Source organism: Aspergillus nidulans, chromosome III (genome assembly GCF_000011425.1).
Source record: "Aspergillus nidulans FGSC A4 chromosome III".
In the NCBI taxonomy this organism is placed as follows: domain Eukaryota; kingdom Fungi; phylum Ascomycota; class Eurotiomycetes; order Eurotiales; family Aspergillaceae; genus Aspergillus; species Aspergillus nidulans.
This window is the reverse complement of record NC_066259.1, coordinates 1,520,028-1,543,303: the sequence shown is the minus strand read 5'-3', so window position 1 is coordinate 1,543,303 and position 23,276 is coordinate 1,520,028. Positions and strand designations below refer to the sequence as shown.

General features: G+C 49.5%; 11 protein-coding genes across 11 annotated transcripts, besides 1 other annotated feature; 4 read left to right on the top strand and 7 right to left on the bottom strand.

Annotated features, from left to right (window-relative positions):
• Positions 1-23,276: part of a sequence feature (contig 1.79 190..209053(-1)) that runs on past both edges of the window.
• On the bottom strand, positions 627-1,938 carry ANIA_04604 (uncharacterized protein; the record flags this gene model as incomplete). Its single annotated transcript, XM_657116.1, has 5 exons — positions 627-1,053; positions 1,114-1,192; positions 1,376-1,465; positions 1,515-1,758; positions 1,807-1,938. 5 exons carry the CDS (start codon positions 1,936-1,938, stop codon positions 627-629), a joined length of 972 nt encoding a protein of 323 aa, XP_662208.1.
• Positions 2,719-3,385, top strand: ANIA_04605 (uncharacterized protein; the record flags this gene model as incomplete). The annotated part of the gene is made up of 2 exons (XM_657117.1): positions 2,719-3,258; positions 3,308-3,385. The coding sequence occupies 2 exons, from the start codon at positions 2,719-2,721 to the stop codon at positions 3,383-3,385; spliced, it is 618 nt and encodes a 205-aa protein (XP_662209.1).
• ANIA_04606 (Zn(II)2Cys6 transcription factor domain-containing protein) lies at positions 4,314-5,507 on the bottom strand (the record flags this gene model as incomplete). Its single annotated transcript, XM_657118.1, has 4 exons — positions 4,314-4,432; positions 4,559-4,794; positions 4,839-5,202; positions 5,276-5,507. 4 exons carry the CDS (start codon positions 5,505-5,507, stop codon positions 4,314-4,316), a joined length of 951 nt encoding a protein of 316 aa, XP_662210.1.
• ANIA_04607 (uncharacterized protein) lies at positions 6,216-6,713 on the top strand (the record flags this gene model as incomplete). The annotated part of the gene is made up of 2 exons (XM_657119.1): positions 6,216-6,222; positions 6,280-6,713. 2 exons carry the CDS (start codon positions 6,216-6,218, stop codon positions 6,711-6,713), a joined length of 441 nt encoding a protein of 146 aa, XP_662211.1.
• Positions 7,136-8,359, bottom strand: ANIA_04608 (NmrA/HSCARG family protein). The gene is made up of 3 exons (XM_657120.2): positions 8,132-8,359; positions 7,655-8,072; positions 7,136-7,592 (listed from the first exon to the last, which is right to left on the bottom strand). The coding sequence occupies exons 1-3, from the start codon at positions 8,303-8,305 to the stop codon at positions 7,255-7,257; spliced, it is 930 nt and encodes a 309-aa protein (XP_662212.1). The 5' UTR covers positions 8,306-8,359; the 3' UTR covers positions 7,136-7,254.
• Positions 10,477-15,270, top strand: ANIA_04609 (uncharacterized protein; the record flags this gene model as incomplete). The annotated part of the gene is made up of 3 exons (XM_657121.1): positions 10,477-10,764; positions 10,830-13,268; positions 13,324-15,270. The coding sequence occupies 3 exons, from the start codon at positions 10,477-10,479 to the stop codon at positions 15,268-15,270; spliced, it is 4,674 nt and encodes a 1,557-aa protein (XP_662213.1).
• Positions 15,610-16,336, bottom strand: ANIA_04610 (uncharacterized protein; the record flags this gene model as incomplete). Its single annotated transcript, XM_657122.1, has 3 exons — positions 15,610-15,712; positions 15,868-16,027; positions 16,105-16,336. 3 exons carry the CDS (start codon positions 16,334-16,336, stop codon positions 15,610-15,612), a joined length of 495 nt encoding a protein of 164 aa, XP_662214.1.
• On the bottom strand, positions 17,516-18,012 carry ANIA_04611 (mitochondrial 37S ribosomal protein uS14m; the record flags this gene model as incomplete). The annotated part of the gene is made up of 3 exons (XM_657123.1): positions 17,516-17,578; positions 17,638-17,809; positions 17,906-18,012. 3 exons carry the CDS (start codon positions 18,010-18,012, stop codon positions 17,516-17,518), a joined length of 342 nt encoding a protein of 113 aa, XP_662215.1.
• On the bottom strand, positions 18,560-19,232 carry ANIA_11444 (F1F0 ATP synthase subunit i). Its single transcript, XM_050611684.1, has 4 exons — positions 19,156-19,232; positions 19,057-19,086; positions 18,883-18,933; positions 18,560-18,773 (listed from the first exon to the last, which is right to left on the bottom strand). Exons 1-4 carry the CDS (start codon positions 19,193-19,195, stop codon positions 18,718-18,720), a joined length of 177 nt encoding a protein of 58 aa, XP_050467685.1. The 5' UTR covers positions 19,196-19,232; the 3' UTR covers positions 18,560-18,717.
• Positions 19,428-20,084, top strand: ANIA_04612 (DASH complex subunit SPC19). The gene is made up of 2 exons (XM_657124.2): positions 19,428-19,612; positions 19,669-20,084. The coding sequence occupies exons 1-2, from the start codon at positions 19,481-19,483 to the stop codon at positions 20,032-20,034; spliced, it is 498 nt and encodes a 165-aa protein (XP_662216.2). The 5' UTR covers positions 19,428-19,480; the 3' UTR covers positions 20,035-20,084.
• On the bottom strand, positions 20,507-23,237 carry ANIA_04613 (tRNA methyltransferase RSM22; the record flags this gene model as incomplete). The annotated part of the gene is made up of 1 exon (XM_657125.2): positions 20,507-23,237. The coding sequence occupies one exon, from the start codon at positions 23,235-23,237 to the stop codon at positions 20,670-20,672; it is 2,568 nt and encodes an 855-aa protein (XP_662217.1). The 3' UTR covers positions 20,507-20,669.

The following is a 23,276-nucleotide window of genomic DNA, read 5'->3' as shown; positions in this document are numbered from 1 at the left end:
TCACATATGCCCCAACCTTCCGCCAAACCGGCTGATTGTAGTGCTTATCCAATAACAAGATCCCCTCTTCCGACAACTGTCTTCTCCCGGTTACCAGATTGGCCGTCCTTGGATCCCCCCATTTGGTCCGCATGATAACCCTATACAGCGCTGTCGGTATCAGTATGACCAGGATACCAAGGATGTTTGAGAAGAAATTGTACTCCGTGAAACCGGTGCCATCCTGTGAAGCATAATTGGTGTGTATGTACCTTAGAAAGAAAAGATATCAGCAGAAAGAGGTATACCACTGGTTTTATACTGATGTATAGTAGGCTGACAAGGAGTAGGGCGGAGAGCACGAGAACAATGATCGGAGTCAGTGGCCAAAGAGGGGATTTCCAGCTGTAGCTCTCTGTAAAGAAGGTCCCCTTTCTGTGCCTTGACGGCTGCGCGGAAGCGGAAGGAGGTAAGAGCTACGATGGCAAAGTTGATGAAGAAGGATGCACTAGTAATAGCGATAAATCAGTTGAGCAACTCGGTTCCCTTCCCTGCTCTAGATTAGCACTGTCCGTTTTATTGCTGTGAGCTCGACTACCTACCGCTTAGGCTGATGTAGGTCAAAACAACTCCAACCACGCCAGTAATCATGAGCGCCCAGCGGGGTCGGCCCTTTTATCGACCTCGGCGATGAACGATGGTATGAGCTTTTGTAGGGCCATTGTTCGCAACATGCGAGAAGTCAAGAAGATACACTCTAGCGCAATGACCACGATACGAATGATCATGCAGGCGTTGACCAGGTCCGGAGCCACCTTGATGCCGGCATTGTCGATGGCGATCACGAATGGAGAGGCTGCGAGCCAGAGCCACCGAGCAGTCTGGCTTCTGATAATGGCACAATCACAGAGACAAAGGTAATCAAGACCATATAAAAGACAGTCACGCGCCAGGGAACCGCATTGGCCGCATGTGCCATGAATAGCGCGGCGACCGTGCTCCTCCACCCAATACGCCAATATAGATATGATCACCGACGGCCCAGACGGCAAGAAGAGCTGCACTAGCAAAGCCCTAAACCGCAATAACTAAGTTTCCGGTCCACTGAAATGGAGTTTATATACGGGTGCATACTTCGAAGCCATTTTGAATGCTGGGAGGTCCGTCCAAGTGCTGCCATCCTTGACCGAGCCAGTTAGCCCTGCACCCCCCACTAATGGCCAGAGAGATTATACCGAAGAAAACGAAAAGAATAACTTTTACCAGGGGCCCAAAATAATGAAGCCAGGCGAAGTAGGTGTTTGGCAGAAAGAATACCGCTAGACATATCACGATGAAGATGGATACTAGACCGGTGTGAGATTACCTACACATATAGGTGCGGGGAAAGACATACGTAAAGCAGCTTCTGGTATAACGTCTTTTGTCCAGTAGTCTACCAGAAAGGCAAAGAATGTAGCCTCGGATGCGAAGACGGCCGTCCAACCTGAGATCCAACTATTAGCTCTTTGTGGAATAGGGTTGGATGAATATACCCAGCCACTCAGCTAGACCGGCACCAAAAGCCAGAGCCGGGTCGACCCATCGGTCAGCGTAGTCGATGTAGCTTCCCGAAGTTGGAGAGACGATGGTCATTTCCGCAAATGTTTGTAGATGAGCCCAGATAGCGATGCAGACAGTAGAGTATGGCAATATCATATTTGCCGGCCCTCCATTAGCAAAGGCCTTGCCTGTACCAATACACAAGCCACTTCCGACGTTGGAACCCAGCGCGATGACCTGTCAATGTAAGCGGGCTTCCTTGGTTCCAGGATCGGTGATACTAACATGGATCTGTCTAGGGGTGAAAGATCGGTGTAGATCTCCATGGTTCTTGACAACGCCCACACCAAGGCTATATGTCGGCTCCAAGTCTGTATTGCTTTCGGAAGGGCCCAATGACTTCTTCTCGTCATTCATTATGGAAATCTATGCCAATGAAAAGACTTGAGAATGGTCGATCCAAGGCGAGACGGTTCACTGATGAATTATGGCTTGCACCCATAGTCAAGAACTGACCATTGCCGAATAATGTTATATAATCTGCGAAATCCCAGATAGATACTACTTTTAGTGATAAGAATGTCTTCCGGGTGATGGAACGCTGGATGGGCATAAGATAGAGCTGCCGTGGAATGTCTTATCATTCCGGAGATGGGGTCTCCACGAGAAGGACTATCGAAACGGCCTACCGAGACAAGTGATAGGTCTGCTGATTCAGAGCCGCCTCCCTTGTTCTATATCGAGAAGGCAACACCGAGGTGTGCTAGGTGGACAGAGACCTGCTTCTTTCGCCTGGCGTTCAACAACATTCGTGTATATCTCTCTAGCTAAAAAGCGACATTCAGGTGAGCTTGAGTTCAAGAATACTTGCAAGCACGCATAATTGTGCCTTCAATTGATCACCAAATCCTCGCACAGAATGGCGAGCAAAAGCGAAAAGGGACAGCTTTGGAGAAGATTTCTCAGGGCACTCCCCTCCTGGAATTCCCAGGTCCACCGACACCGAGCTGCAGAGACAATACATGTTGAATCACATGGCCGGAGAATTCAGGGTATTTGCGAGACATGGCTTTGTCGAAGGAATGAGTGGTCATATCTCACTGCGGGACCCAGGGTTCCCTGACAGGTTTTGGACTAACCCGTATGGTAGCCCACAATTCGCGTTCTGACTTCAGTTGGCAAGAGTAGCCCATCTTAATGTCTAGTCTCGGCCTTCATTTCGGTATCATCAAGCCGTCTGATATAATTCTAGTCGACGAGACGGGCATCGCCGTTGGAGGAAACAGGACACGGCCTGCCAACGCAGCTGGATTTCTGATTCATTCTGCGCTCCATAAATCTCGACCGGACGTTAATGCTGCAAGTCACTTTCATTCCACCTACGGCAAGGCGTGGTCTACCTTTGTGCAGCCCCTTGAAATGCTGAATCAAGATGTTGCAATATTCTACGTCAAGGCTCAGAGTGTGTATAAAGAATTTGGTGGTGTCGTGCTAGAAGAGGACGAATCAGCAGCTTTAGCAAGTGCTCTTGGTAAAGAAGGGATAGGCATGATTCTTAAGAACCATGGACTGCTTACTGTGGGGAGCACCGTCGACGAGGCCGCGTATCTGTTTTTGTTGATGTGGAAAAGCTGTCAAATTCAACTCGCGGCAGACGCTGCCGCTGCTGCAGGCCGTGAGAAGGTCTACATCTGCGACGAATTCGCTAGGTTCACATTCGAAAATACCAGCGAAGCTGTGAGTACACACCGACTTGTTGCTCAACATGCCGACTGAATTCGACTAGGAGAGTTTGCATGCTGAATTCCAGGTCTACTTGCAGTTTGAGAGCGGCGATTCTCATGACGGTTATAAGGCCTTGTAACGTGTTGTCAATTCCCAGTTTCTAACTAAGGACCAAGACTCTCATGTCACTCAACTCTCCCAGGACTACACTCCAGGAAATATTCTGGTTGCCTGGGGTCGCTCGAGCGGCCCAACCTTTTGGATGGCTTTGAGAGCCACTCTGAACATGAGTATGCCACTCGAGTTGGTGGACTTTTCTAGTCAGTCGGTGATCTGCTGTCTGAATCGAGGTGTCGTGGCTTCGCAGCCTGCGATGATTGCAGGCCAACATATGTCTGAGGACCGATCTTTGTGCCTTTTTTTATGCTTGTCATACTCCGTTAGGTGGTATATAGTTTGTTAAACATATGGTTACAATGTTATGACGTTGACGTCCCTGACAGAGCGGTAGAAATAAATGATCAAAGCAGTGTATACAGCCTGTGTGAGATGATTAGGGAAGCGTTCCTTCAATGGTGGAGTGCCAATGGGGTCTGCTGGATAGGTGGTTGCCTTATAGAATTGGTCCCATTCGCAAATTTTATTTTCATGCTCTTTGACCCTTTCCGCAAATTCGTCGTAGTTTGTTTTCTTCGCTCTTCGGTGGCAAAGTTGCTCTACTTCTTTGGCCAGTTGAGTCGTCTCCAGTATTAATTTGACAACGAATCCGGTATTGAATATATCTCTTCGAAAGTGGACTTTGGCGGTGCCAAACATTGCATAATGTCCAGGTTCATTGTATCAAATGTGCTGAATAGCTCCTGTAGCAGTATACCCCACGTTTTATGACTTGAACTTGACCAAGAATCTGCGCCGGATTGGTAGTTCTCACATGTCTCATGACGGAGGCTTGTTTTATGAACTTGGGGACCTTCTGTTAAGACTCGCAGGTAGACATATATACTGTGCAACATCTGGATTTTGCGCGACTTCTGCGCTTTGGGGATCCCATAAAGAGCGATAATCTGTTAATATCGCGCAGGTAATGCGCTGCATTTTTCATCTCTCCGCTGACAGTCTGGTTCAGCAGTGTCAGTCTGTGAGCCAATACGCGTTTCGAGTTTGTTCTTGCACATATCGTACCATACTTAATAGAGGCATAAGTATATTCTTGTACTTCTCTTTCTTTGGTAGCCCAGCGGATACGTGGCGTAGCGCCAGTCTTTGGCTCGAGGGCGACAAGGATAACCGAGAATGTCCAATCTAAACGCACTATTAGCGAGGACGGCGAACAATAATGATGCTTTGGCGTCGCTGCTAGTGCCGGTAAGCGCAATTTCGCCGAGAGTGCTTAGAACATTCGGCACATAACAGACTTCCCAAGGTGTTTTGGACTCGACTGAGGCTGGTGTATAGAGCGTTGCCGTAATATTCTGGTAGTGATCGAGCAAGAGCTTCGCAGTAGACATTGCAAACTCTTCGAGGTCAGGTGGGGATATGACTGATGGCCTGATGTGAAAAGTGTCCCGGATATCGATGACTCTGGCAGGTACTGCTCTTGCTGAGACAGCTGAAGAGGAGGATAGGCTTCCTCTGGTTGTTGATTGATTTCGAGCAGCTCGTCCGGGAAGCAAAGTTCTTTCGACCAAGGCGCGGTAATTATGTCCTCTTCGTTCAGTGCGTCACCCAAGTTATCTGACAACAGCCGCCACAGCTCAAGCCCTGGGAAATTCGGGGATGTGGTTGTGGACAGGGTCGATTTGCCCGTGGTGCGTTCACAGCGGAAGGCGTGGAAAGGTCCGCTGGAGGTGCTCATTCCATCATCTATTCCCTCCGCTGAATAGTCAAGCTGTTCCAAAGTAGCTCTGATTGATGACCTGATGTTAGGGAAAGCAAATCGGCAGCATATCGAGCTTGCTGTTTTCCTATTGAGCAAATTATTAGTCCACGATCTGATGAGCCTTCTTCAACCACAGAGTGATCAACAGACCTTTAAACAAAGGTTGTCGCCTAACATGCATATCCAGCTCAATTTGCTCCTGATCCAAACTGAAATCCACCTGTGTTCTGACAGGGAGCCAAAGCAGGCGTGGATGGGCTTCAGGAAAGAAGCAGTCCAGAGACCTCTGCTTGCACTGAGAGCATTGCGGCAAAGCTCGATCACAGCGCACCTTCCTTGTTCGGCATTTGAGGCATGAGCCTCCTGAGTCCCGCAAGGCCATCTTCAAGCCTGTCAGATATAGAAGAACGATCAGCACCGGCGATGGCTACCCTGAAGACAAGTTTGCCGACGGCAGCCAGCGAACGATAGCTGCGGGATTATCGAGCGTATAATCGAGTATTCTGGCAGCAAAGCCAGAACAAGTTGTTGAAGAAGACCAGACAAGCTCATCCATGGTCATTGGACAGAGATAGCGGAGCTCGGCGAGCTGATACGAAAGCTGGAAGAAACAGCCAGAAGCCATCCAAGCTCTAACCCCACACCATCCACTCGAGGTTCCAAACCACTCCCCGCCAACAGGAACGAAGCAGATAGCTATTATAGACAATTGAAGAGGGATCAAAGCCTAGACATTTCAGTTAGAGTCAACGGCCCCACTTGCCGAATCGAAAGATGGAGACTCGCACCCGATAAGGTGATAGCTTCCTCTGTATACAGCATACCATTAAGGTGAACGACGATGAGGTCGTGTCTATTCAATTGGGAATCGATATCAGGTTGTCTCGTCATCATAAGCCTCATCAGAACCATTCAACACATCAATGGCCATTGAAATTCCGCAAGTCCAGCGTATCGACCGCTCAGACGATTTAGCCATCATTTAGGCTATCATCCGAGACGGATGTTGTATCATAAAGAATTTCACGAAAGTGGAGACAGTCGAAATAGTAAATGAAGAGACCCGGCCATACCTTGAAGCAGATAAGCCATGGAAGGTATGTTGACTACCGGAGGGACGAGATGTTATGTGGTGAATGTTAATAAGTTGGCAGGGAGACCTATTTCCTCCAGAGACTCGACGATGCACAAACCTCGTGGAAGAAGCAAGACTGTGCGGGAGAAGTGGATTGTCGACCCACTCATTCGCAAGTTGACCGGAACCTTTATTGACAAGGCCACGTCCAAGTACTACGGAGAGACCAAACACACATACACCAGTGAAGCCATCCTATCCATTGCAATGACCTTCGACATCTGCCCTGGAGTAAAAGCACAGAGACTTCACCGCGACGATCAGAACTTCCACGTGGACCATGAAGACCAAACGAAATCAGGCTATCGAGTTGGGTCGGACGTTATGATGAGCTTTATGGTTCCTGGAGTAAAGACCACATTCGAGAACGGGGCAACCCTGGCCATCCCAGGCTCGCATTTTTGGGAATTCGATCGTGCCCCCAAACTGGTGAAGCTATCTGTGCCAAGATGAACGTTACGGATTGCTGGGTGATGCTAGGAGGACTATACCATGCCGCGGGGGGTGGGGGGCCGAATATTACTCGGAATGAGCACAGGATTCTTAACGGATTATTCTTCTGCCGGGGCTTCTACCGCCAGGAGGAGAACTCATACCTTTGCAATTCTACCGAGGGATGTGCTTTCGTGGTCACCGGGAGGTCCTGAGAATTATGGGCTATGAACTGTCGAGCCCGAATATTGGGTTTGTCCATTCCAAAACGCCATTACAGCATCTCCGTGCGATAAAATAGAGGAGTTTTGGGATTTTGATGCTTCGCAGGAGGCGAAGTAGGGTTAGGCATGAAATTTAGCTAATGTATAATAATGTATTGAGTTTTCTTTAGCTGAAATATCATGACTTAGGTGGCAATAAGAAATGAGCATAAAAGTACTGGAAGCCTGCAGGTTCTCAATTTGGTGCACTTAAGAAATATGCCAAAAACGGAGGCAGTCTGATACTCCTATAAGCCATCAAAGCCGTGACCCATAACCACTCTCCGAAAGTTCAAGTTTCACGCAAAGGCACCTTTATGGCTCTCAACAAACTCCTTCCAAGTTGTCGGCTTGAAGCCAGCATCAGTCAAGAGATCCAAGCTATCCTTTAAGCTCTGCCCAAGGTAGTACCCCGGCTCTTCGATGAACAGGTGGTTCTCCAGCATCTCCAGACCGACGTAACCCGGCATGAAAGACTTGTAGGTCTCGTGGTCGATCTGAATGAACCTAGTCTTGTGGCCTGTCACTTCCTCGAATTCTTTGAGGATGCGGGTAGGCGTATAGTAGTCTGTTGCTGCGAGGATTCGGGAGCCCTGTGTTTTGGATGGGCTCTTGAGGGCAGTAGCCACGTATTTACCTGATCAACCACATTAATCTTTATAGCTTCATTACAAGTGAACTGATAGGGAAACAACTCACCAAGATCTGCCTCAATATCAACAAGCGGGAACTGCGACCCCTCATTCACAGGGTAAGCAAGGGTATAAACGCCGTCCTCGCCCTTCCTCAACATTCCCAAGAAAACATAATTCGACATAAAATACCCTGGGAGCACAAAGGTGGCTGGGATCCCAAGGTCGCGAATATACTGCTCAACCTGGGCCTTGTGGTCGAAATGGGGCACGTTCTTGAGCCGTCCGCTTGTTGATCCGGAGACGTTGAGTAACGACGAGAAAATCAGGTGCTGCACACCCGCTCGCTTCGCGGCGTCGGCTACATTCTTGCCCTGAGTGAGTTCTAGGTCGGAATTCTCAGTGAACGTGGGCGTTGTCACGAGGAAGACGGAGTGTGAGCCGCTGAGGGCTTGCTCTAGAGAGGGAATGGAAGTCATATCGGCCTGGAGAGTAGGTAAGCGATGTAGGACATAACAATGTGGGTTGCGGGGTAACCACATACGCTAACGATTTCAACGCCTTTGTCTGCCAGAGCTTTGGCGTCTGGCTTGGAGACATCTCGCGTTATTCCACGGATCTTGAACTCCTTGGATAGGACAGGGTCTGCAAGGATGGTGTTGATGACGGAGCGGCCCTGATTGCCCGTGGCACCAAAGACGGTGAGAAGCTTAGCCATTGTGAAAAGGTCGTCAATATTGTGAAGCTTTGGACTTGTTGATTAGAGTTCAAGCAGATTGATTGTGTTTGTTGTTGAAGGACTCTTTCTCGGTACACCAGCACCCTTATATACCTTTAGCACTCACATACTTCTGAAGGATTGAATCCTGACGCATAACGGAGAGCCACCCGTCAACAAACCCGAAGTGGCCAATCATGGATCCTTCAGCGAGGAATGTGCACCTTCCAGAAGGCTTTGGTAGATGAACTGACAAATGATGACGGGTGAGCGCACCCCGTTGCTGAATAAGTACGGGCGGGGGATCGGTCTCGCTCGCGCCGATTTGGCCCCGAGGCCTTACAGGGCTTACTATAACACCATAGTGGGGACCCCTCAAAACCGTCTTAGGTTCTTTCATTGACGGTTATAGAGGAAACGCACCCATACCGCATTCATACCTTACTAAGTGTTCCTGAGACTCCTTGAATGATCCACAAAGTCAGGCTTGGAGGTCCAGATCTACTCCAGACGTGCGCAATTCCGCCACACTTTTACAGCTGGTTGCATATTCGCCACTTTTCATTACAGGTAGAGTAATTGTAGTCGCACTGTATAAATATAACGGGCGCGGCCATCTTTGGGCCCGACTACGTATTCTACTGCCACTAAACCGCCCTGTCACGGTTCCATATCTGTGTCCATGTCCGCCCTTAGGAACAGATATATAGGACGATAAGGTTGATGTTCTCAGTTACCTCAGCTATGATACCGTACTATATTCCGTCAAAAGCGCTGATTCCTGGGCCTGAACCTGCAATATCTACGGGACACTCAATAGCTATGTGAAATCATCGACTACATGGGACAAGCTTGGTATTTTACGTGGGCTCAAAATCTCTCAGGCTCTAGCTCGGTCGCGTTGAAATGTCTCTCTGGCTTCGTATATGCTTTGCTCTATTTCCAAGGCGATAAGCTGCTTTAAGCAGGGGTTGCAAATAACTGACTGTATCTTGCTCGTAGCAAGCGAGTCGTTGCTGACGGGTGAGATATCCCATGAGTGGACGACTCGTCGAAGAGAAAGCACAGTACGACATGCCCAAAGGTGGCTGAAAGGTTTCTGGCTCCGTGCTGTATCGTAAAAGCAGACCATACCCGGCCTCACGTCCAGCCCGGAATATCTTGCTCCTAACTGCCAACGAGTCCATTTGTCCAGGATCGTCCGTTTCCTCACTGACACAATCGAGGTAATTACGTCGTCTGCTATGGCGTAGAGAAAGAGCCCGGTTGGGGACATCGGGGTGTGCCTCGCTGATGGGTCATTTGCGAATATAGCGAATATCCTGTTTGACTACCATCTTCAACCCACTTTATCCATCCTCTTTAACGCACAACTGCTCCATTTTGTCCAGATATCATAGCCGGATCTTCGCAGCACGCGCAGAGTCCTGACGAGAAGCGCGTTATTATCGTAGGTGGTCCGGCCGTCTGGCAAGCAACGCTCCCTGGTCTTCGGTTTCTTCTTGCGACTCCTCCCCTTATGCTTCGTTTATGAGAGGCTTCTCTATCTCATACTATCTGTCTTCCGCATCATGGATAGAGGTGCATCTCTTGTTAGGAAGGAGGGAGATATGCGGAAAGCTTTTTCAACCTACCGGATTTTGAGCAATCGATGGAGGCAGAGTTTGATAAATCCAGCAATGTCTTCAGATGGTTGTCAGTAGAAGAAAGAAAGATTCTGTTTGGTATTGACTGACTTTCATAACATGATGAGATCGTTTCTAGAGCATAATAATGGCAGGGCTGAGCGTTTGAGTGTTAGTTTGTCGGTGGCAGGTCTGGAACTTGCTGGAACGTCAAAGGATTGGCAAACGCCCTACGCTCGAAACTCCCAAGCTAATCGTTGTGCAGATCGCTATTTGCGGTCTCTCTCAGTTTGTTTATTCAATTCTGATAATTGTCTGGCTCATTCAAGAATGGATGGATATATCCATATAGCAATTATGCACCGCTGGTTAGTTAGGGCTAAATGAAACTAGCATCTTGGCTGCAGCAGCCTAAGAACACCTGCTTAAAGTGCCTCCAACACAGCCTCAAATGCTGATCCCCCACACTCAGCCTTGTCCTCTCACACCCTCACTCTTGTTCAACTTGCACCAAGCATCTATCTTGCTCAATGTTGCTCAGGCGAAATGACGATATCCCCATCTTCCGCCAAAGCGCCCCCGCTGGAGCGCCGATCCTCCACTCTCAAAGACGAGATTGTCGATATCTGGGCCCAAGTTCAAGCTCGGGTCATCCAGCTGGCTGGTGATGACTCCAAGATCCAGACAGATCTCAGCATTGAAGATGTTCTTTCCTATCTCGAGAAGGCACAAGACATGTCCTCGAAAAAGGACAGCAGCATTCGCTCGGCATTCGAGAGAACTCTGCAGTTTATTGACACAGTCGGCGGCGTCGTCGCTGGCGGAGCAGGCGAAGTGAGTTTGTTTCCTTTGAAGAGTAACATTCCCGACAGGCTTGTTGCTAACCTGTTGTTCTATAGGCCTTCCCCCCCTCGGAACTCTGCTTCAATGCCGTGTCTATGGTCATTCAAGCCTGGCAAGGCTACCAAGGTATCTTTGAATCGCTAGCAACCCTCCTCGAAAAATGCTCCCAATACCTTTCAAGACTAGAGTACTACATTCGTGGCGGTATCGACGCCAAACTCGCAAAAGTCGCCGTCCAGCATTTACAACTCTTCGTCGAAATCTGCGACAGAACAATCAAACTCCGGCGCTCGAAGCGGCGCAAACTAATTGTTTTCTCAAAGCTCCTCTTCCTCAACGATAACGATATCGCGGATCTCTTGGAAAAGATGAAAAGTCTTGTTGATGAAGAGGGACGGCTGGTCACCGCACAAACGTTCAATTTCGCCGCGCAGGCGGCTGTCAGTACGCGGGAGAATCTGGCAATCAGCCGTGCGGTGAATAGTAAGATTGATATGCTGATTGCAAGTCGGTCGGATTCACTTAAAGAAAGCGATAAGAGGAGACGGAAAGAGAGGATCCTCGACACGCTCGCTTTCGATGACAACAAACTCGACCAGGAGAAGAAAGAACCAGATCCATACTGGCAGAGAATCTACTACAACTATCGCAAGTGTGCTGTGCCAGCTACAGGCCAGTGGATTTTTGAGGAGAACGAGTTTAAGGCTTGGGAAAGAGGGAGTGATGATGCACCGCCTATTTTAGCAATAGAAGGCCCTGAGGGTTCGGGGAAGAGCTATCTCTCCTCAACTATTATCCGCCGACTACGGAATCGCAGTTCGGCTACAACAGCAGCTACAGCCGAGCATCCAGATTCAGACTCCAGAACACTGTTAGCATTCTACTTCGTCGAAGGTGACTCGAAAGAAGACCTAAAGCGAACGAACCACATTGATGTGATCACGAAGTCCCTGATCTGGCAATTTGTACAGGCCGATGCGAGTTTTATGAAATCTGTCGCGGGAATCTGTGAAAGGAGTCGCGATATGGACCCTCATGAAATCGCATCCAAGTTACTTTTCAATAACCCGGATATAGGGCAGATGATCGACGCCAATTTCTTTATTGTGATTGACGGCTTAAATGATGTTGTTGGGGACACTCTCGTCTCCTTCCTGGCAGACGCCATCGCGAGCGCGAACTCTCACCACAAGATCCGCATCTTACTGACCGGGCGGCCACGGGCATTTGAGCAGATATCAGCGGCGAATAAGGATATCGGCTTCAAGACTATCCACATCAGCGAAAGGAATCGACCTGATATAGACATGTATATCGAGTCGCGGATGGACATGATCGAGGCTTTGCGAAACAAAGAACGCCTTGGTGTAAAGGATCTCCGCAAGAAAATCCGCGTTGAGCTGCGTGATAAGACAAGCGGTGACTACTTTCGTATTAATACGATTTTGAAGCGGATAAGCCATCTAGATTATGTGAATGATATCGACCAGGTTCTTAAGAACGCGGGAAGGGAACGGTCGCAGCAAATACAGGCCGAGATCGAGTCGTTGAACAAAGTGAGGAACGCAAAAGAGATCGTCGAAATAAATGAGATTATTCTTTGGATTCTGTACGGCAGGGAGTGGCTGAAACCTAAGCAGGTGGCTGCGGTGCTGTACGTCCAGAGTGGTGAGCTGTCGCTTTTGACGCTCGAGGCAAAGTTGCAGCTCAAGTATACGCTTTTTGAAGTTGATAGTGACGGGGATGTGGATTTTCGCTCCTACGAGATTGTCGACTTGATTCCTGAGGGAGATCAGGGCCAGCTTTCAACAGCGGAAAAACACCGTCAAACAACAAAGAGAATATTGCCCGAGGAAATCGATATCATACGCCACTTCCTTCGAACTGTTTGTCCACCAGTCCTCTACGACAAATTTGACTTTGAGACAGTCTTCGAACACAAACTGCAGCATACAAGTGGTTACATCTATCGCGACGACAAAGTGACAGGAGAGGCCAAACTAGCCGTAACATGTCTCCGCATACTCACTGAGGACCGGGACGCAAGGAGAGACACAATCCGGCCTTACGCAGTGAATTATTTCTACCAGCATATGGCCGCCGTTGACCTCTCGCTTGTAGATCGCAAATACAAACGGGTTGTAGGCCCACTTCTTGCAAGGTTGTTCCTGGATGGCGCATCCACTGATGCACTGCTTTGGACGGAGGATCCCCAGGCGGCGAGCGATTTTGCCTGGATGGCGAGATCGGCTTGGCTCGAAGGGGATGGGGCTGTCAGGGAGGTTGTGAGGTGGTTGAAGGAGTCGGTGGCTATCGCTGATATATCCGATGGGAAGGAAAGGGCTTGGGTGAGCAATCTGATCAGTAGCTCAGAGCCAGAGAAGGAACTGCTTCAGACTTTGGCGAAACGGATGGTTGTGCATTGGTTACGAGAGGAGACACCGCACAAGTTAGCTGTGTATGCGTTTTCCTTCATTCTTGGTGTATTAAAGAAGGTTTGTCCATCTACTATACACCTTTATCAAGAACATATTGGACTAACTTACGCAGATAAACCGCACTGACGCAACCCGAAACCCTACTTCAGACACCGATGCCGACCCAGAAACCGCTGCTCCAACCCTAGAGGACATCGCCGAGATTGAAGCGTGGTCGCTCACCCTGCTTGATTGCAAGAAAGACTCCCTCTGGGAGGTTCAAGTGGCCGTCATTTTATACGACTACAACTTCTCTCTCCAAGCAGAACAAAGATGCCGGCACGCATTGACCCTAGACCCCACCAACTGGCGAGCATCATACTACCTAGCGCACGTAGTACCGTCAAACAGCGAAGCGATCGACATCCTGAACGACATCATAGCCAGACTTAAGACAGATGAGAGATGGATGTTGAAGCTAAACAACGTCCGGGCGTTCGCAGAGATGCTATTTGACCGCGGCCAGCGATATTGGGATGCGGAGCAGTTTGATCCGGCAATTGAATCTTTCACGGAATCGGTAAAGGTTGATAATGCATGCTTCAAGCGGATCTTGACTATCATTGAGCAATACTATGATAGGCGGCTCTGGAAAGATATCTTGGAGCTGCTAAAGACCGTTCAAGCCGGTGCTGTCTCTGACACTATTACCGGCTCTCGTGAGAGAAAAGGCAACTCTCATCTGTCCAGGATGCTCGTCGACCTTGCCTCGGAAGAAGCATTCCACAGCATCATTCTCCATACAGCCGTCGAAACGGGACAATTCGATTTCATCGAGACCGTCTACGAAGACGCCATCAAACTCTCAGCCCAAATGGAGGCTTACACAAGCCTCTTCTACATTAGGTACCACTACGCAAACGAGATTTTTCAACAGGACGGAACAGACAGCGAAGAGCGCGCTATAGTTCTGTGGGAAACGGCGCTGAAAGAAGACCTCCCTCGCTCATTCCTGGACATCGACTACGTCCTGCCTAGTTTGACACTGAAACTTGCGCCAACCTATCTGTCTCGCGCACGATCTGCCGAGCCGAATTCAGACTTAGCGCAGGAATATTTACACCGTATAGCCTCAATCACACCGGACGAAGGCTCGGCGTCGTCAGCGTCAGCGTCCCAAAGCAACCTGATTCTCCCAGCCAAGCTCTATCTCGCGCGGTACTACGTCGTCACGGGGAATAAGGAAAAAGCTAAGCAAATCGTGCGGAGTGTGGTAAAGCTCGCGTTGGAGATGCTATCTGATGATGACGCTGATAATGATTATCTCGCTTATTGGAGGCTACTGCTTGTGTTTTTGCCACTGGATGATGACGCGAATGCCCTTGCTGCTGTGGCAATGGCGGCTCTGGCGAGTCGGGCTGCTGCTTTTGCAAATGTGAATGCGGGCTCTGGCCCGGGGATTTCAATGCCGCTGATTGACGAGCCGACGAGGACTACGAACGGAAAAGACCATAACAGCAAGAAAGAACGGAAAGAGCAAAGTCCCCGCAGTCGACCTGCAGTAAACACTGCTAGCCCTAGCATCAGTCTACAAACAGGCCCTGGGACGCCAGAACCCAGGCGTCCAGGTACACCGAATAGTTTACCGCGCACGCCCGAGCTTAAACCTGTCTCGCTTGCGGATTCGCACTCGCACTCACTCTCAGAGCCAGCTTCAGCACCTGCGTCAGCAAAGGGGGACGACGTAGACGACAGTGGTGAAGACCCATGCTCCGTCCCTGTTTTCGCCATCTGCGACGGCAGCTGCGGGCGCTACTGGCAAGGTGCGAGTGAGATGTGGTGGTGCAAGGACTGCATTAATTTAACCTTTGACAAGGAGTGTTTTGAGCAGTTGAGGAGTGGGACCCTACCGTTGAAGGTTTGTGATAGGAGCCATGCATTTTTGGAGGTGCCGAAGTATGATAGTCATGGTCCTGATGGAGATGAGTATGGTGTGCCGAAGGGGTTTGTACCGTATATGGGGAAGGCTATTTCGTTAGAAGAGTGGAAGAAGGCAATTGTAAGGGCTTATATAGAGTAGACCAGAGTTGACTATTAGTCAGTTGTATATACACTAGCTTTTTGGCGCTTTTGCATAATACGAGGCAAGTTAAGTGTAAAGGTGTCTTTGTAGAAACTAGGGCAACGTAATACTTTCTGAAAATGATGGCTTATGTGCTAGCTAGGCGGGTTATCCTCATTATCTGAGCATAGTGCTTGGCTGCCGACGACCCAAGACACCTACGAACCTCTCAACTCGATTTCGATTCATAGTGAAATACGCTCATGCCAGTTCATCTCCACTTTCAGCCAAATCCAGAAAAATCGAAGCACATAGGTATACGCCTTATTCTCCATCGCATTCCACATAAACGAAACATCACGCCCCATTCGCACCCCCATTGCTTTCCGAAACAACCTCCTCTTCTCGAATGTCGCGGACAATAAGCTGCGCTTCACAAAATTCAGGGCTTTCATAAGCTCTGTCCAGCCAAGCCAGCATATTCTTCCAAGGTATGGGTAAAATACACTCTGCATTAAGCTCCTCCCTGATGAATAGCAATTCCACCCACGATCTAATTCCTGGATCTCTGTGATTGAGATTGGGACGCCAAGTGGCTTGGGGGACAGGACATACGCACGACAGCGGGAGGATACGAAGGATGGGAAAGATGCAGAGTCTAAACCTGCGTTCTTGCTTCCGGTAGTGTTGGGTTCGGAAGAGATGAGGTCGAAGGATTTAGTGTGTAGCGGGTTAGCGAGGCAGAGTGCTGAGATATTGTCGCGCCAGGCGGGCCCTAAAACAAAATTCATTTAATACTCTTTTTCTGAATCAATAGAAGGAATGCGTAGAAGAGACGAAAGGACCACATACAATTCCTTACCAGATACCTAACCGCACCAAGTCCCCCTTCTGAAGCACCAATAATTTCAATTTTCGCATCCCTCCTCACAAGCCTTCCACGAGCTGCGAGAATTCCCTCAAAAACAGAGTTAACATGTTCCTGCCAATTTCTATTCTCAGGGATCTTGTTCCTCCTAGTCTCCGCCAGAGGCGGATCAACAGCTGACGGGCGAGGTAAGGCTAACTGAGTAACGATAGTCATTGCTTTGCCCAGGCCGCAGTGCCAGATGAGCTGACCGGTATTTGCGAGAATAACGGCTTTATCACCCTTCTTTGTAGCCTTTGACTGTGTTCGCAGAATGACTTAGCGTCCTGGTTAGACTGAAGGATTGCTTTGACGAAGTCCACGGCCGAACCGGCGTTTATGCTCTCCGTACCTATCGTACGGTAACCCCATATCTCGAGGTCTTGCACGGGTTCGCCGAAAACAAGGATGATTCGTGAGGCGGAGGTTAGGTTTTTTGAAACCAAGATAGGGACATGCGGCTTTTTAGGGCCAGATGTGAGAGGGAGGCAGAGTTTTATGAGACCCAGGTCGCGGAGGCGGGACAGCACGATCTGCGGATGCATTCTGCTCCCCTTTAGTGATAAATTTAAGATCTCGGTGCGGTCGTTTCTGAAGGGCGTTGGTTCTCGAGAATGGGGTGAGTTGCCATGAGAGATGCCCGCACCGTTCATTGCATTGCGCTAAACCTCATTCCAGCGGTCATTTTTGTTAATCTTATATTGAAATCCCTGTTCTGGATCTGCGATTTTGCGGATTTGGTCTTTCTCGTTGATGAAGTAACCATTCCAGATGATTTGTTGTAAAGTCGAGGATACGCTTGAAGTAACTCACTCTAAAATTCTTCAAATCTGCCGGGAATATAGGATCCAGAGGCAGATCCTGCCTGCGGAAGACGAACATGTCTATTGTAGACACTGTAGAGACGTCTGCGAAAGGTAGGAATGATGAATGAATATAGGTCTTGGACGGGGAGTCGAATTGATGACATTCGATGGGGGATGAAACTCGGGGACACAGTGAATAGAAAAGTAGAGGATCTGGGTGAGAAGAAAAGGAGAGAAGCTAAGTGAACTTTCTCATGCAGGCTTCGTTAGCTTCACCAGTGACCTCAAGCTCCAATCCATGATTGTTTCTGTTTGCAACCCCCCGAGTCGGGTGTAGGCAAGACTAGCGACTCAAGTATTTTTTCGAAACCAAAGAAACGGCGAAGACACAAACCAGCAGCATCAGCAGGAATAACATGTATAGACCCGTCTAATCCAGGTAACTTATCGTACAATCGTCCTCGAATATGACACTACAATAAAACGCCCATTTGCTCAAGCGAACCAAGACAACCTGCCAGACTTTTTCATCCCAAGGATATAACACCTTCTACCAACTAGCCTTCTTCACTCCCGGTAGCTCACCCGCGAGCGCCTGTTGGCGGAATTGATACTGGAGGAGAAACATTGTTAGACCGGCGTTAGACAGAGCCCTGCAGAGCATTTGCTTACTCTTCCAATCCTGAAGTCTCGGAAAACACTCCTGGCTGTACCTCCCGCCACACAGCGGTTCTTGATTTGCGTAGACCGGGTGTAGGCGTGCATTTGCGAGAGCTGCAGTTGGGCCTGGGCGCGGACACGCTGGGGCAGCGTGGTGTTTCGGATTATGTAGCGGAGGGCTTGTCTATAGCAACCAGAATTAGCAATTTCTTCCATGGTATAAAGATGAACAGTCTAGGAGGTAAGGATATTGAAAAGATGCAAGTCAAGGATGCCGTACCGTTCAGGCTCATATTGTTCGAAAACCTTACGCTTAGTGTGATCACGGATAACACGGATGTTGATGAAGCCTCCAATGTCGAGCTTCTTGGCGCGGAACTGTGACATGTTGGGCGGTTTGGCGATAATGTTGAGATTGTTCGTTTTGAATTTGCTATCGTACGGTGACTTTGGAGAAGCGCGAGACCCGATTCCCCGAAGTCACGGGATTATATACCCAAACCGGGCCTAGCGCAATATCCACGACTATTCCGTATACCAAGCAAATTTTATGTCCAACCAGTCTCGAAGTAGATGGTCTTCGTCAACTGAAGCATGCATTAAGACTGTGCTTGACGGGCACTCGAAATATCTATAAGGCTGGATTTGGGATAAACAGGGGATTGTTGCGGCAAGTGCATTGTCCCAAATTATGCACGAGTTTGATTTGATATACAGGCAGTCCTTAAGGTTGCATTACGTGATCATGAGAGAGACTGTCGCACATGTATCCTCGAGATACACCGCCCAACTAGGCGAAACACCTTGGTAGCCTGGAAAGCGGCATCTGATTATGGGTACCTTTGGCAAGTCTACAACGGCGCGGGATATCAGTAAGAAAAGAAGGGTACACCGCGTATAAAGACCTGCCACACGAGGTTTATGGACAGCGGATGGAATGGTAGTAGAACTTGTCAATTCATTATATTGCATGACAAGTAGAGTCTATGTCTGTACAGGGAACTGCTCGCAACATCACGGCAATGGTGATATAACGAAGTCGATCAACTGGCCATCACATTGGCATTCCAATCAAACTCCAGTATCGGAAATCTAGTGCTTAGCGGCCTGGCGATTGGGGTTGCGAGGGTCGTTCTTGTACTCGGCGGCTGGAAAGCGCGGATGTTAGCAATGGTTCGCCAGCAAAACTCGCCGTTAAGAAAAAAATAAAAATCCAAGATCTCGACAGGTGCATATATTAGAAAGTAAGCGACTCACAGTTGGCCATGGCATTGGAGGCCGAGTTGATGCCGTAGAGGATGACCAGACCTAGCCGCGGAGTTAGCACCCGAGTAACTGCAGTCCTTTCCCGCCATCTTTATCAAAGATAGTTCGCCCCGCAAAAGACATCGTCCACCTGTTTGATGCAATCGAGGATATTATAGTACGTACCGGCAGCGAAGAAGGGCCCGAGGGGCTTGGCTGTGTGAAGGGTTAGTCAAGCTCATGTATCCGCAGACTGCGCAACGTCCGGAAAGAAACGGGACATACCGATGGGCGTAGGAAACTTCTTAGGGAGGAGAGAGGCCATTGTAGCGGTATGTACAGCGAGTTGTGATGCTGTTGTGAAGAGCTGATGCGGTTGATGAACCGGGAAAGGGTGCGACAAGCAAGAACGGAAGCAACGAGGTTTGTCCGGAGACCCGAGGACTAGCCCCTTTTGGTAGTGAGCCCACGCCGCTTTTACATATTGCCGATAACGTCGGGACTTCCCCTCATGTAAACAATCAGAGTTGCGGAACAAAAATCAGCATATTCTTTTCTTCGCTTCGTTTTGCTACGACTGACGTCACTCCAGAAAGTTCTCGCTGAGAAGATGGCAATGTCACTCGCAAACTCAGTCAGTTCCCTCCACTCCTCACTCGGTCTAGTCGACGATTCCATCGCTATCCTCGACTCTGGCGTCAGCGACTTCCCACGCATTTCCAAAGTCCTGCAAACAACAAGGGTAAGAATATACCGCAGTCACGAATAAGAGCTTCCATGCTGACGTTTGTTAATAAGCACTTCGAGCTTCTCCCCGAACCAACCATCCGTGAAGCCCAAAAGGCCCTCTTAGACGAAATCACCCCAAGCATCGCACACTTGCTCTCCCTCGCCTCAAACCACGTTGAAAAGCTTTCTCGTCGCGAACAAGGTCTCCGTGCGAAATGTGAACTGCAGGAGGGAAGACTTAACTCCGAGAGCCGCAAAACCTCGACACGCGGACAGAGACATACAGCCAGTGGAGAGGCTGGTTCCGCAGCGAAAGCGCTCGAGTTGAGAAGATTGGTTCAGAAGAAAGAGCGGCTTAAGTATGCCGTTGAACGTCTGGAGCTGCAAAGTACGCAGAGAGAACGGCAGTTGAGGAAGAGTATGGCTTTTTATTAATTGAATCGATGCGATTCATGCAAGTTGAGAAAACTGGCATGATTCTCTCACAACTCTGCACAGCCCTGGAAACCTAAATGGGTAAGGTCTGAAAGGTGAAGTCTAGCCGACCTTTCTAATCCTACCGCTACTTAGAGTGGCCAATATTTGGTGAACTCGGCTCGTCTGCTCTCATTTGCAGATATTGCCATGTCAAGACTTTGGATCTGACAGCAGCTGAGCATATTTGACCAGCTGCCGATCTCGAAGAGCAAAGTGGACCGCAAAGGACATCATTCTATGGGTATTACTTGCTTATCCAAGTTATACCGGTACTTCCGTAAAGTCGTAGCCGTGGCGGGTTTGTCCCGGCAGACAATCATGCGCGGAGGAAATAAAATCAGGCTTGTCAAAGCGGCTACCATGACAAGGAGTTGATGTGCTGTAGCAATTAGCGCTCACTCGCATATAGTAACTTCCATGACACAGTTATGGAGATTTCATGCCTATTATACAGTTTTTTGCCTTGCGCCTATTTTACAATGTAACACAAAACCGTGCTGTACAGCTCGAATAGATAGATAGCGCCAACGACGCCCACAATTCCCACTCCGTCAAACCCAGAGTTTCCCAAAGATGCATATCATGATCCGGCACTAAAGACTCTCCCGAGCGATCTTCCTACTCGCGTGCCTCAGCCTCTTATTTTCCGCATGTTTCTTCCAACTAGGGATCTTCTTCTCCCCTTTCTCCCGCATCAGATTAGCTATATCGAGATGTGAATGTGAGGGACGACCCTCAACATACTCATCCAAATCGTCCAAGTTTCCTTCTCCTTCCTGGAAATCACTCCTTTCGGCGGCACGTCTCGCCAACCGCTCCTTCTTCCCTTCGCCCCTCTTATCGCCGAGTTTCAAGTTCCTGGGAATCCTAGTCTTTGCTCCGAGAGCCCAAAGGTCTCCCCACCTGGCTTTGCGAGCATCCTTAAAGGCTCGGCGACTGAATGACCGGGGAACGGTCCAGCGTTCGATTTTCCCGGCCGGCGTGCACATGTCGAAGATGACGTGACCTCGTCGTTTCATGGGTGGGTAGAGGACTCGCGGAAGGGAGAGGGCATGGAATTTTGTCTCAGGGGCAGGGGAGAGAGGCTCAGGTGTTTCGACTTCGGTGCGCGCCACCTCTTCAGCTTCAGCTACTTCGCCTGCTTCGTTTAGGTGTTCGTAACCCTCGAATGCGGCGTCTGTGGCTTGGGAGCCTTGCACAATATGCTCTGTCTGGCGAAGATCAACGCCACGTTGAACAACAACGTAACTGAACTTCAGATCCTCGTGATTACGGTCCTTGGCACCGATTATGCGCTGGTGAAAGGTTGGACGGATGTACCTTTGTTCGAAATGGCAGTAGTCTTTTCGGCCCTTGGCGTGGCCGTCGGTGTGATACATGGGGCATCTCTCGTGGTTGGTGCAAGGAGCGACAATCATGCCGGGTTCTTTCTGGACCTTCCTGTCGTCGCCGGCTGACTCGGTGAGTGCGTCATACTCTGTTGAGCCTGGGCTTGAAATATAGCGCTTTAGCAACATCTCGCGAGCTCCGGCAATCGCTTCAAACCCTTTCTGGTGTCCCTTTTCCATTAGGACCAGAACACCGCCGTTCGGCTTTAGGAGCTGCCACAGATTCTCAACGTATTCCTTCCGCTCATATTCTTCGCTAAAGTTCATTAGAGCGTAAGGAGCAATGACGAGGTCAAACTGTTTTCGTTTTGGCGGTCGACTGTCATGAACAGTCGGGCTGTCCCGCGTGTGAATATAGTCAGGCAGTCGAGGGAGGAAGGTTGTGTTTTCGAGCATTAAACTAGCCCGTAGACGAAGAGGGTCTGATCCTGTGAGAACAGTTGATCTTCCCAGAGGATAAGGATCCGACGTGGGATGATCCGGAACCATGAGCTCGTACTCAGCTCGGAGAACATCTCTCCATGCCAGAATGGCTGCACCACCAGCTCCAGCGTCAAGAACATTTGGCCCACCCTCTTGCGAAATCAATGAGCGTAGCCAATCAGAGCCCAGGCGCTTCCGAACCTCAGTCAACACACTCAATGTCGATGCATACATCCCGGGATAGAGGACAGCCATGTAGGCATTGGCCTCCATTTCCGACATGAAACGCTGGGATGCGCTTAAGCCGATAGCCTCTTGTGGCTCCTGAGCGTGAGCAGGCGCAGTCCTGGTAGACTGAGGAAGGAGCTTGCCCCCAAATGCTTTATGAGCTGCTTCTGCGATATGTTTATTGGAGAACTCTGAAAGAATGGCGGAAATGGGGCCAGTCACAGTATCTTTCGGTGGGAATACAGTGTACGGGTCTGTCGCAAATTTCCCCTGCCTTGTTAACGGGTGAAGGCGTGGCGAAGAGCCCTCGGCCTCTTGTTCCTCCAAAGTTTCTAGCATTATCTCGGCACCCAGTTGCTCCGCTACTTCTCGAGTTCGCTGCATGGCCGCAGTTTCCTCAATCGGAGGCGCCTCCATATCGTAGACAACTGGCCAATCATTTTGTGTCTCAGTCGCATCGTAAGGAACTTCTTCCCATCCTCCTACACCATCGTCACGGAAAAGCCGATCCGCCTCGTCTTGTTTCCCCTCCACTTCACTCTCGTGTTCAGGGAGATTTATGGGTTCACCATACAACCGACTGTACAGAAGCGTCTCCTCTTCGTTCAGGTATCCATCCGGTAAGGTGTCGCCGAAGGCTTGTCTAGCCTGGTGAACTCGTTCTTCCGCTGTCTGCTCCTCGACGTGGTAGGCAGCTTTGTTTGAGGCTTCATCAAGAACTTCTTGGGTGGAAGAACCTGACCCAGAGTACTCATCTGTTAGGTCGAGCTCATCGAGTAATTCCAGTATTTCAGCCTCTGTGGTGTTGATTTTATCAATCAGTGCGTAGAGCGCATCATCGGGCTCCGTTTTCGAGTCTGCTTCTTTAGCTGAAGAGAAGTACCGTTGTCCCGTCACAAAGTGTCCTGATTTGTAGGTATTCGGAGTGCGACCGGAGTGGCGTATTGATTTGAGAGAATCGGCTGCATTTGCTGTACTTTTGGTGCTGAACTGGGGATTCGTGAGAGTTGGCGCTCTGCATCGGAGCCGTCGCGAGCCAGCGTGTAGCGAGCCATATCCGGGAATAATGATATTCTTGGGCTTAGCCCGGGTAGCCCTTAAAGCAGGAGATCGCGACAGCATTTTCGCCCTTCTGCTGCCCTGGGAAGAGCAAGAAGCCGG

Excerpts from the sequence above, each read along its gene's own strand:
- ANIA_04608 (XM_657120.2), bottom strand. The coding sequence starts at position 8,305 with ATGGCTAAGCTTCTCACCGTCTTTGGTGCCACGGGCAATCAGGGCCGC. Across the intron at positions 8,073-8,131 it reads AAGGCGTTGAAATCGTTAGC|GCCGATATGACTTCCATTCC; the intron begins GTATGTGGTTAC and ends CCTACTCTCCAG. Across the intron at positions 7,593-7,654 it reads TGATATTGAGGCAGATCTTG|GTAAATACGTGGCTACTGCC; the intron begins GTGAGTTGTTTC and ends GTGGTTGATCAG.
- ANIA_11444 (XM_050611684.1), bottom strand. The coding sequence starts at position 19,195 with ATGGCCTCTCTCCTCCCTAAGAAGTTTCCTACGCCCATCG. Across the intron at positions 19,087-19,155 it reads GAAGTTTCCTACGCCCATCG|CCAAGCCCCTCGGGCCCTTC; the intron begins GTATGTCCCGTT and ends CCCTTCACACAG. Across the intron at positions 18,774-18,882 it reads CTCCAATGCCATGGCCAACT|CCGCCGAGTACAAGAACGAC; the intron begins GTGAGTCGCTTA and ends CGCGCTTTCCAG.
- ANIA_04612 (XM_657124.2), top strand. The coding sequence starts at position 19,481 with ATGGCAATGTCACTCGCAAACTCAGTCAGTTCCCTCCACTCCTCACTC. Across the intron at positions 19,613-19,668 it reads AAGTCCTGCAAACAACAAGG|CACTTCGAGCTTCTCCCCGA; the intron begins GTAAGAATATAC and ends TTTGTTAATAAG.